The sequence below is a fragment of the Protopterus annectens genome, chromosome 7.part0, assembly GCF_019279795.1.
Source record: "Protopterus annectens isolate FY-2018-M chromosome 7.part0, PAN1.0, whole genome shotgun sequence".
NCBI lineage: Eukaryota > Metazoa > Chordata > Ceratodontiformes > Protopteridae > Protopterus > Protopterus annectens.
The window spans coordinates 556,739,844-556,752,688 of record NC_056739.1 but is presented as its reverse complement, the minus strand read 5'-3'; the positions used below and the strand labels follow the sequence as shown (position 1 = coordinate 556,752,688).

General features: G+C 37.7%; 1 protein-coding gene across 4 annotated transcripts in view; it reads left to right on the top strand.

Moving 5' to 3' along the window:
* LOC122806592 (basement membrane-specific heparan sulfate proteoglycan core protein-like) overlaps nucleotides 1–12,845 on the top strand; it is a 1,657,353-nt gene that overhangs the window by 1,501,658 nt on the left and 142,850 nt on the right. For all 4 annotated transcript variants that reach the window (XM_044077142.1, XM_044077143.1, XM_044077144.1 and 1 more), the window contains 2 exons: nucleotides 2,289–2,388; nucleotides 12,337–12,410. In XM_044077142.1, coding sequence (XP_043933077.1) covers nucleotides 2,289–2,388; nucleotides 12,337–12,410 — 174 coding nt within the window. The remainder of the gene's footprint in view (nucleotides 1–2,288; nucleotides 2,389–12,336; nucleotides 12,411–12,845) is intronic.

Below are 12,845 nucleotides of genomic sequence, written 5' to 3'. Positions count from 1 at the left end.
ATATTTGAAATGTAATTCCAGAGTATGCCTGCAGGGGATTTTTTTAGTCTACCTTCAGGTATCCCACAATTCAGTTTCGCTTTAAAATATTACATCATAGCCCCTAAGCTCCTATCAGTGCATTGACTTTACATGTGTTTTTACATATACCGTTTTCTTTCAGTCAGTCAGGTTTAAATACTATTTATTGCTTTTCAAAGACAACTTAAAAGACAAATAGGGATAATCACAAAAAACTGTATTCTCAGCACGTGAACTTTGTCTCCTGCATTGATTTATCAATCACAGCAGCAAACAGCTCAAATCTGCCACTTTGACAGATACAAAGGGGAGTTGTTTAGGGGAGAGGAAATGAGTTTAAGGACTACAACTCAGGCATAACAAAAGAATGAAAATTGGCCAGTTTATAAAGAAAAAGAAGTAGCAGACACTGAGAATACTGTTCTGTGTGATTAGCCCTGTTTGTCTTTTAAGTACTCATTGAAAAGCAAGACATGGTAAAACACATGTAAATTCAATGCACTGACAGGAGCTTAGGTGCTATGATATAATACTTTAAAGCCAAACACCGCAATGTGGGATACCTAGTAGTAGACTAAAAAATCAGGATGCCCGACTCCTTATGGACAGACTGTGGAATTATATTTATAAATATATAAAACAAAAGTATATAGAGTCCAAAATGTAAGAAACATCAAGATATGATAAAATAAACATGTTTTTTTTCAGTCTGTGGCTGCGATTCTCCTTAATTTAGCCTTGTCTTCTTCAGCATTATCTATTATCTTTGAGATGGATTTGTCAGCCTCATCCATGTACTCATGCAAAGAGTAATTTTTTTTTTTATTCTAATGTCTTCAGTGATGAGTTTACTTTTAAGGGGTTGTCATTTATAGACTTCAAATGCCTTCACAGAAGAGCAAGTGACAGGTTTACAGAGATGAGTTGCTCCTTTTGCAGATTACTTATTACTCAGTCTGAACTCCTCTGGGGAGCCACATAGAGTATCTCGAGTACAAAGATAAATATTCTTTTGGAATGTATCTTGGTGATTGTTGTGTCAGTGTTCACAGGAATGTAATTTCAGTGTACTTTTACTAAATTCATTGTGCTTTCTGATTGTTTTGTGACTGGTGAGTACATCAGCAAATTATGTCTTCCTATGAAATTCCTGTCCACTCATTTCCTGTTGGGTATAGCTTCATTATCTTGGGTGATATGCGTGCCTCATTATTTACTTTGAATTAGAAAGCTGAACTAGTTTAATAATCAAAGCCATGAACATAGTTTTTACTTTTTACTAGATTGTTTTTAACAGACTCTGTGTGGGTTCCAACCCTTGCCAACTCTTCTTCCTATGGAGCACTGGGGTTCTTGTGACCTGGTATTTATCTCTCTCTCAAGATACTTTATATCTATTATGGGCACTGCTGTTCCTTTTAAGAGCTTCCATTCTCCATTTTCTGTGATACTCCACAGCAAGTTATAACAATGGTTTGACACAGCACAAAGAATCATTCCTTTCCCGTTTTTCTGATAATGCTAACTACATGTGAAGGTTAGTGTGACGGTGACCCATGACTTTTTCAGATTCATCTTGCTCTTTGTTTCCTTTATTTCAGAAATTGGTGGGTAACTCTGGGACACATGACTCACTCCAATTACTGAAACTGCTGTTATATGTCTTGCTGTCATATGGCTTCAATATATAATGCTCCTGGGCTCCTCAACGTACAGCCTTAGTACATGAACCATCCTTTAGCTACCACTTTGACAGCAATTGTCAATTGCTATTTTCCTGTCTGCAAAGCCTTTAACAGTTTTTTATTGACTCTCACCTTACATTTATAACCTCTATTATCATCCAGGGCAGCATACATCTCAGACTGTGTTTTTGCTTTGAATTGGCGGCATCTTATATTGCAGTGTGCACCACAGTCAACTTCAGCTTCCTGCATTAAAATTCACCTCTCTGTTCTCAAATCAAACGGGACTCATTCAAGGGTATGGTGATGTCAGAGTGAATATATTCAAATGAGTGTGGCATGAGATTGCTCCTGCCCAAGTGATACAACTTGCTGATATTCTGTTTCAGGATACTGGAAGGGGTACATGGTGCCGTACCAGTGTCGTATTCATTAGTGCTATATACTCTCTAAGGTTCTTAAAGGCAAAACTTTGCTAAGCTTTTTGTAGATGAGAAAACATGACATTGTGTTATTCCATGTTTTGTAATATACTGAAATTGTAATATAATTACATAACATCCACTTCGTTTTTATATTTAGCAAAAAGTTGTGGTGTTCTCCCAGACCTAGAGAATGGAAGAATAGAATATGAAAATGATACCACATTTGGCTCAGTTGCTCACTTTTTCTGCAATGAAGGGTAAGTTTCATTCAAGGAATTGCAATGGGAGAGTTATTAACTAAATTTAACATAGAATAATGTAATATTTCTCATAACGGTTTTGTAAAATGCATAAAATCATTAAAACTTTTTAATAGTCCAAAATATACCTCATTAATCAGTTAAGTAATGAAAATTCTTAAAGTATAAACATAAACTTTGAATAACTGATGCATTGTGATGTTATATGATGAAACATAGAACCCAGATTTGGATTCCTATGGCCTTTGATATACAAGGGGCTCGATTCTTCAGCTATGGTACAGGGTTGGTTGGCATCAAGCCGTGTATCATAGTCCTTAGCTTTTGGCTGTTTTTAAGTCCTTGCAAGACTTATATCAGATTTTGTACTGTTTAGCACTTTTGCGTCATATTTCTACATATACAACAACTTTCTATCATATATCCAGCACAATATATGCAAAATGTGTTTTTTTTTTTTATTTCTGCATTACAGCAAGGTCACATTGATTGTGACTTCCATGAAGGAGTCCATTTATCTTCTTGTTTCACACAGATGGCTTATGTTTTTCAAACACCAGACTTAAAATATTCTGTCCTTAAACCTTCAAGCCAAGTTCACCTTCTCTGACTGACTTCCATTTTGAAAGGTAAACTGCATCTTTGGTCAGCATACTGTGGTCAGCAGTAGTGTTGTTATTCTCACTCAGTGTTGTGGAAGTTGTAGTACCCTAAAGTACTTGAGTTTCACCACAGTATGTATCTTACCAATGTAAGTCCTTACTTGTACATAACATACTATAGCCTACTGAAATGAAAGAACCAGTTGTCAGCGGTCATAAAAACATCTGTTTTACCAATCTGAGTAGCATTGCCTAAACAAAGCACTTATTACCATCTGAAGGCCAGTCCACTATCAATTATATCCTGTTCTTAATCCCAGCCAGCAGGATTGTTTTATTTGAGCTGACAGTGTGGTCAGGCAACCTCAAATACTGAAAACTACACAAGCATGGTTAATCAATGGATCTTCAAATATCATCTTCCCATCCCTATTCTTGGCCTAAACTGTCTTTCAGGTTCCTGAAGAACCAACCCCAAAATGGTGACACTGACACACTTAGCTTTGCAAAAAAAGTTGTTTGGCCAATACCAACGAATCCACACCTTTCATAGAAGTTAGGGGGAGGCTGACACTCGTCCCCACAATGCCTTCACAAACACCTGTCTTGTGATTTTCTGCATATCAAGTGCTGCTCCTACAAACTTCCCATCAGCGTTACTAAACCCTATTGTTATGATTAAGATATTGTGTTTAGATTGCTGTTGTTTTAAATGCTTTCATTATTTAAACTTTTTTTTATCCTAGGACTAACTATTGACAGCAACCTCAACTTTGACACACATATTAACACCACAGTAAAAACTGTCAACAAGAAACTTGGATCCCTCTATAGAATCAAACCTTTTCTCACTATAACAGTCAGGACTGCTATAGCCAGAACTCATCTCATCTCTACTCTACTCTATGCCTCACCCATATTCACAAACCTTTCTAAAACCAACATTAACAAGCTCACTGTATCATATAATAACATTGCTAGAGTCGCTGCTGCCTCCCCTTACCATACTCATCACTGTCTAAACCTTTTACAACTTGATTGGTTAGAATTTAATCAGCATCTTCATCTTTCTCAGCTTACTATTGCCCATAAAAGCCTGTATCAACCCTCAAATACTCCTATTCTCTCAAGACTACTTACCCCCTACCATAATCCTAAAAACTTACGCTCAGCTAATAAACTACTGTTTAATACCTGTAGAGCTCATAACGTAGCAGGTGACTCCTTCTTCTGTAACACCGTTGGTAAACTATGGAATCTACTACCTACTGAACTTACACCTCTCTCCTCTCATACACTTTTCAAAAAGAAGCTCAAGCTTCATCTCAAAAAACACTGGTTATGTTCCTGTATTACCCCTAACTAATTGCTTTATCCTCTAGCATTAACCACCTGCCTCAACTTCCATTCACTTTCTAACCTTTCATTTATATTTTCTTTTTTCTGAATCCTGGGACTTTAGTCTTCATAAGTCTTCTTAAGTCTTCACATATATTTCCTTATTATCAACATTGGTAACTGCCTTCCACACTATACATTATATATATTCTATGATGACTTTTTTTAAAACCTTACTTAAAATGTTTTTATCATATTATTCTCTAGATTTTTTCATGACCTTATTTAAAAATGTGTATCTTTTATTTTTATTATTATTATATTTCTCTTCTTTTCTATTTTGTCATTTTATATGTTGTTATTGTTTTTTATCCATACTGTTTTGCACATGGAGCTTTTCTCCCCGGGCCACTACTGAAAATGGACATGTATCCAGCTAGACTAGCCCGGTCAACAAATGTAAAATAAATAAATAAAATAAATAAAAATATTGTTGATTCTGTGGTATCTCATGTAAAGTTTACATGCTAAGACTTAATATTTTAAATTAAGAAGAGAAGCAAATACTGATTACTTGATATCCTACATGTGTCCCAGTGTTGCAGAAGTCCTCACCAATATGTATGCAAGCTACTCTAATAAGTATTCTTTTCCAAAATTTTCAGACTTAGACAGGGTAAACAGTATTTTTTTCTCTTTGACATGTTTGATTAACAGGACTGAGGCACATTTTCAGCACAGGCTGAGATGCAATTTTGGTTCAGTGACTTGCTCATACACAGTAGAAAAATGAAAGTCTGCAAGACAGAAGTTTATCAAATGTTTGACATTAAGAAGTGTGAACAGTAAACTACAATTAACAGTGAAAATCAAATGTCACTGTAATATCAATAAATTGTTTTTGTGGGGGCTGCCCATGACACTCTTCGGCTTGGGAGATTATGCCTCCACAAACCTCTGCTACTTATATATGCAGATTCTGACATCAGTGTACCTCAGAGTAATAGGAATGTTCCATGATATTGCAATTTCAGAATTAGTATCTTTTAAAATCTTTTAAACACTTTAGTGCTTGCACTTCTTACTGTTTAACAAGTGTCTTGAAGTTTTGCCTGGCTCTCAAACAGAGACTGAATGAATGAAATCCAGGATCAAGAATGAAGCCTATTAGCACAGGCTTAATCATTGGTGCCAAACTGTCAGTTTTTATAAAAACAATGACCCCTCCCAACAGCTGTATGAAATCCACAAATCCACATCTGATGTTTCTATATATCACCACATGTGTCCTCATATCTTATCACAAGGAAGGGCTTAGTTTATTGCATATTCCACCTTTGTTGTAAATCCAAGTGCTTGTAGCTCTAGCTGAATAGTGCTCAGCAACCTGTATCACAGTACAGGAATTACACCAAATCACAGTACAGAGGGAAAACAACATTACAGTACAGGAAGAAAAACAAATCACAGTACATTGGGAAAATGACATCACAACATAGGAAGAAAACCAAATCACAGCATAGGAAGAAAACAAAATCATAGTACAGAGGGAAAACAACATCACAGTACAGGAAGAAAATCAAATCACAGTACAGAGGGAAGACATCACAGTACAGGAAGAAAACCACATCACAGTACAGAGGCAAAATTATATCACAGTACAGGAAGAAAACCAAATCACAGTACAGAGGGAAAATGACATCACAACATAGGAAGAAAACCAAATCACAGCATAGGAAGAAAACCAAATCACATTAAAGAGGGAAAACAATATTACAGTGTAGGAAGAAAACCACATCACAGCACTGGAAGAAAACCAAATCATAACACAGGCAGAAAATCAAACTGCAGCATAGGAAGAAAACCACATCATACTACTGAGAGAAAAACACATCATAGCATAAGAAGAAAACCAAATCACAGTGCAGGAAGAACATAAAATCACAGTAAAGACAGAAAACCATATCACAAAACAGGAATAAAACCAAATTGTAGTACCGGAAGAAAACCAGATCACAGCGCAGAAAGAAAACCAAATCTCATCATAGGAAGAAAACCAAATCGCAGTGCAGGAAAAAAAATCAAAGCACATGGAAAAAAAAATCTCAGCACAGGAAGAAAACCACATCTGAGTACAGACAGAAAACCACATTACAGCACAGGAAGAAAACTAATCACAGAGCAGGAAGAAAACCAAATCATAGCACAGGGAAAAAAAAAACATACCACAGAAGAGGAGGAAAATCACAACAGAGGACAGGAGGAAAATACTATCACAGCACAGGAAGAAAATCATGCCACAGCACAAGAATAAGTGACAGCATAGCTAGACTGTGGGATTACTGCTTTCCTAAAAACATCACCTTCAGAGGCATGTTGATATGATTGGACTAGCACTTGATATGTGGAAAATCACTTCTTGCTTCCTGCTATGGATATAATCCTAATATCTGTATCATCACAAATGTTGTGACACCCCACTTTAGTACTGACTGCTTTTCCAATGACCATCTCTTATTTTCACCAAATGAAAAGGCACCAAGACCCAATCTCAAAAAATGGAACCACCAATGCTTTTTTTTATAAACCTTTTATGAAATTATGCATTTCTATATGTACAGGATTACCTTTTAAACAATTGTGAATTTTTATTTGTGCAGCTCTGTATTTTCTGTAATTGTTAAACTTGATTTGTATTGCTTCTAAAACTATGTAATTTTTTAGCATATTTGGAGCTTTTCTCCTCTGGTCTCCACTGAAAAAGGGCTTTTTTTGGCCCAGCTGGGCTAACCCGGTTAACAAATGACAAATAAATAAATACATAAATAAACACACTATTTATTGAGTGCTTTCATCTCAATTATTTAAGTTTTCTTCAGAATAACTGTTATCATCAGAACTACTGTTCTTATAGTGAACATCAATGTGAAATAAAAAGTCATATGACCATTAAAATCACATGACAATTTGTCTGCTAGTATATTGGACATTGCAGGATTGTGTGTTGCTTCTAGAAAGTGGTTTGAGACATTACCCCCTGCCAAGCTTACATGGCTTCCCAACAAAAAGGGTACGAACGTGTTCCACCTTGTTTGTTGATGTGCCAGATCAATGATATTTTGTCCACGTGGATGCTGATCAAATCCTTGGGTAGACGGTCATGCAAATCCTGCAACATTAGGACAACCACTCATAACTCCAAGACGCTGAAGTGAAGTTTGGTCTCTGTTGATGACTATATCCCTTGAACTGTCTGCCTTTCATAATGGCCCCCCCACCCTAGAAGGGAGGTGTCTGTGGTGACTGTGGCTTTCGGAGGAGGACAATAGGATCTGCCCTGAACAACTGACTGGAACATGATCCACCATTGTATAAGATTGCCGCACACCTGCATAAGACTAATTCTGCCGTGACAAGGGTGAAATTTCTGTGACCACTAAACAGCTAACATCTACTGCAGGGCTCTCATGTGATATCTGGCCAAAGGAACTAGAGTAATGGAAGAGGTACTCAGTCCTAACAGTTGTAGAATGAATCTTGCTTGTGGATGTTTTGAAGGGTCATGGACATTAACAAGCTGACTCTTGCAGGAGAGGGGAGTTTTATAATTTGTTGGATGGTGTCTATTTGGTAACATATAAATTATATGCTCTGAGAGGACTGAAATTTGCTTTTGTTATAGTTGGTTGATATTCCCAGGTGAATTGTCAGAGATAAGATGACTGACTGATGCTGTAATAGTAGATTTTTGGAAGTAGCAGTCAGAAGCCAATCATCTAAATAAGGTAAGACCTGAATCACGTGTAGCCATAGATAGCTCTTACCACTGCCATTATGTTGGTAAACACCCAGGGGGCTGTGGAGACACCAAATGGCAGCACCAAAAATTGATAGTGACTGGCTCCCAGCTAATGAAGAAACCTCCTGAATTGCCTCTAGATCTTGATATGATAGTAGGTATCTTGAAGCTCTATAGAGCGCATCCAATCATCCTTTGTCAATAGAGGTAGAATAGACTGCAATGTGACCATCCAAAATTTTGTCTGTTTGACATATCAGTTTAGATTACTGAGATGCAATATTGGTCTGATGTACTCTGTCTTTTTAAAACTGAATAAAACCTGGAATAAACTACAGCTCCCAGCTGGTAAGGGGGGCCAGTTGGATGACTCTCTTGTTTAGCAAATTTAAGACCTCTGTTGCTGCAGATTCCAACTAACTAGGTGGAGTAGCAGGAATCTTTAGTCTTGTACTTGGAGAATCTAAAAAGGTATTGTATAACCTCTGGTGATAATCTTTAACACTCATGAATTGGAAGTTATGGTTTGCCAGGCTAAAGGGTGTAAGGAAAATCATCTCCTGAGTGCCTCCAGAGTGCAGCAGTGAGGTAAGCATTCAGGGATACTGGCGAGGTTTCTCAGCAAACTTAATGGAAACCTTGATTTTGCAAACTGCCTCTGCCTAATGGGTGATGTGCCATCAGATTGCCTCCTCCTCTGCCTTGTGCAGACCTCTCCCCAGGAATGCCCTGGTGAAAACCTTGGGACTTTTTGAACCACATTTTTCTACCTCCTCTCTGATTCCTGGAAAAGGGTCTTTGAGGAGTAGAAAACAAATTCTCATTGCAGACAAGTTCTTACCATCCTGTTTGCTCCTGGTAAGTGTTTGTTCCACTTTTGGTCCAAAAAAGGTGGAACCATCATAGGAGGCATTTATGAAGGATGTCTTTACGAAATCACATGACCACATCCAGGCATGATGTCACATGGTAATACCTGTGTTGGCTGCCCTTAATATACCATCAGCTGTGTTAGATAACAGTCACATGGATACATTAGAGGAAGACTCTAGGATAGACATTTTGGCATCCACCATATTCTGGACATCGGTAGGTGAACTACAGGAAAGAGACTCAGAAAGCTTATTGATCAAGTCTCTTTGGAAATGTGTCATGTATGCCAGATAGTTCAGAGCTCAGAGTGCAAATGACACTGAAGCATATGCCCATTTCCCCATTCTATCCAACTCCCATGACCCCCTGTTTGGAAGATGGAGAGAAGAATTTTCTTCTGAGGGTTCCTTTTTTGTGACTGCTGCTCCCACTACAGCATCTACTGGGGGACCCTTGGACCAATGTTTTCTATCTTTAGGGGCAACTAAAATTTTGTCCAGCTTTTTTGGGATAAGCTCTGCATATCAGGTTCCTTCCAGCCCTTCTGAGTGACGAGATCTATTAAGGTGTCAGGAGGTGGGACCATCCAGGAGGTCAAAAGGCCAGACCCAAAAGCTTCAAGAAACACCAATTCATCAGAAGAAAGAGCTTCTGTGAACCACCCTCTTGTTTTATCAATTCCTGAACATCTACAAAGAAGAAATATTAGGGGGATCTTAGGGAAATGTCTCCCTCATCTAAATCGATATCCACAGTGACATACTCTGGAGAGGCATTTATATGCTTCCACTTGCAAGTTCTTTTCCTGGAAATGTGCCTCAGAGGCTCTGAAGGAGACACCTCAGAGTCAGAAGTGGCACTCAAACATTGAGCAGTCTCAAAGCTGATTGGGTCTGCCTGTCCTTGTCTACTTAAATGAAAGGAGGAAGAAGGTGAAGGCTCCAGCGGGAGTTGGGATTGATGTGAACTAGTCTTCTTGTTCAGCCAAAGCCCTCTCCACAGCCTCAAAAGCTGACTCAGCCAATGGAGCTGAGGAAGAGCAACCCATAGCAGCAGAATTGGTAGCCTTCTCAACTCCAAAGGTGGATGGCTCCAAAAAATTAGAAGTTGACTCCAACACCAGGGCCCTATCTCTGATGCTTTGGCTCCAGAACTCTACTCAACCCAAATGCAAAAATGTCAAGAAAATGAGTGAAGAAGTCAAAACTGACATCTCTGGGGCTATTGGATCTCGTGCTGGTGTTGGGGGGGTCGACCATTATGCACTATCTCCAGCAAGGGAGATGGCACTGGAATGAGCATGGCTGGTGTTGATGGGTCTGATCTCAATCTTCTCCTCAGGAATGGAGCTGTGAGGAGTCCCAGCTGAATCTATGTCCTCAGAAAACTCCTCATTATACAATCAACATGTAATTCAGTTAGGCTTCTAATAGACTGACCAAACCTCAAAGTTATCGACAGAGGTCTTGATTGTAGCTTTTGAAATATTGGGAAATGAAGCCTGAGGCTGACTGGCCACATAGAAAGGAAAGTTTCAGGGAGGGAGTTTGGATCCTAGTTACAGCTGGATCTGATTACCTTGATAACTTAGGTGCCAGGCCCAGAATAGCACTGGGATTTGGGTACCTTTTCTTAGCTTTGTCTACTTTTTTTCTAGTCTTTTTTTCAAACTGTTTCTCTGTGTTTTTCTCTTGACTTGTCTCTTTCTCTGTCTTTCTCTCTTTCTGTCAGCAGAAGGAGAGGTGGAGGGTGCCTTTGAATCCATGGACATTCTGCACCCTGTCTGAGAGGGAAGAAGTCCCTTGAGTATAAGTTTTTCTTTCCTTCCCTGCAGAGCCCTTGTGCCAAAGGCAGCACAAATACTGGACGTGGGAAGGACCTAGGAAGTACACACAAAGCGAACTGGGGTCTTGGGGTGGTATAATGTGTCCACAGGGAAACACTTTTTGAATCCAGTGGACTTCTCAGACATCAGAAAAAGGATTCTGAATAGTTATAAACACTGTCAAACTTACAGCACTAACCAGTATCTAAAAGGTTATAAGAAACAACTTTTACAAGCTGGCGTACTATCACAACAATACAAAACAAAACTTTTTATGAATAACTTCCATATTATAGATGTGTATCCCTTTAAAATTTTTGTAAAAGGCTTGGTGCCTTTGAGGGTTTTTAAATGGAGGAAGGAAGTAGCTACATTGTTTGTGAAGAAGTTCCTTATTTAATGAAACAAAAGCACTAAAAAGTTTATTAAAATCTGTTTTTTGTGGCATGCTGTGTAGTGTTTTTTGTTTTGTAAAAGGTTATAAGATAAAAGTATATTTATATTTAAAAAAGCAATAATAACAATTTCTAGATATTTTTTTATAACAGCAGTATGCTAAAGTGAACACTGATTTATCGAGCCTATGTAAGCGAAAGCTTACAATCCCGAATGCTCCCAGGGAAAACAATCGCTGTTCCACAAAAATAAAAAACAAAAACAAAAAATAACTTAAAACAATAAAGTGGGGGGCTTCACCCCCCCCACACACACACACCCTACTTAAATATACCAACTTCGAGATCGCACCACAGTGGAGGAAATGGCAAACTCCTGAAACCAGCCCAGCGATTTTTTTCCCTGGGAAAAAATATCGCTGTTCCAAGTGTTCCGGATTGTAAGCTTTCACTTACATAGGGTTGATAAATCAGCTTTCGCTATTTTAAGCGTTCGCTGATTTAATATAGACCCATATATATATATATATATATATATATATATATATATATATATATATATTTATATATATATATTTATATATATATGTATACTGCTATTGCTATCAACCTACAAAAACCCCAGTAAATACTCTAGAACATTCTATGAAGAGTACAGTCCAAAAAATGTATCATAAAGAAGATACTTTATTAACCAACCTACCTAAAATGCTAATACTAACTACTAAACAAACCGTGATATGAAATAGAATGGCATAAATATTTTGCACAAGACTTATGTATTTGTTTTATTAACTAATCACTATACTGCATTTATCAATGTTTGTCTTGCATCCAAGTGTAAACATGTTTCCCAACTTGGCTTTTTGGAAAAGGACAATAATAGAAAAGCTTTTGTCTCCTTCCCATGTTTAGTTCCTTTGGTATGAATTGTTTTTCCATGGTCCTGAAGTACACATAGTTGTATCTTACAAATGTCAGCCTATAGTCTAAGTCTTATTACTGGGATTTGCATAATGGGAAATTGTTATGCCTCTGTTTATTCATGATCATTTACAACACTATTTTTTTTTAATATGATTAACAATATTTTTTGTATCTGTACCTACATAGATATAATATCATTGGAAGAAATTACAGAACATGTCTGGTTAAAGGATGGGATTACCAAAATCCTGAGTGTGCCCGTGAGTAAATACCACACAGCTTGCTTTGCTATATGTCAGATTGTTGAAAGAAATGAAGGATTGATGCTTTCTTAATGCTTTCCTATGCATATGTTTTCTTCTTTTTTTTGCAACAGATTACTGCTGCCCAAATGGCAAGCCTGATTTCATCATTTCGATAGAAACTAAGTAGGTACAGCAATATGTGACTTGTACTGTTGTACATTAGTTACTGCCGATCATTTTAAACAAGGACAGCCCTTTTGGGGTGGGCAGTGCTCCCCCACATCCCTATTTACTTATTCTCCTGTCTGAGTGTACTTCTGAGAAAGGGGAATAAGCAATTTGTACTAATAATGGATCTTACATTTCCAGTGTGGTTGACATCAGGGATTTATGAGGTCTGATCCAAAAGAAATGTAGTTTTCAAAACTGTTTTATTTTAGTGGCTTTTTT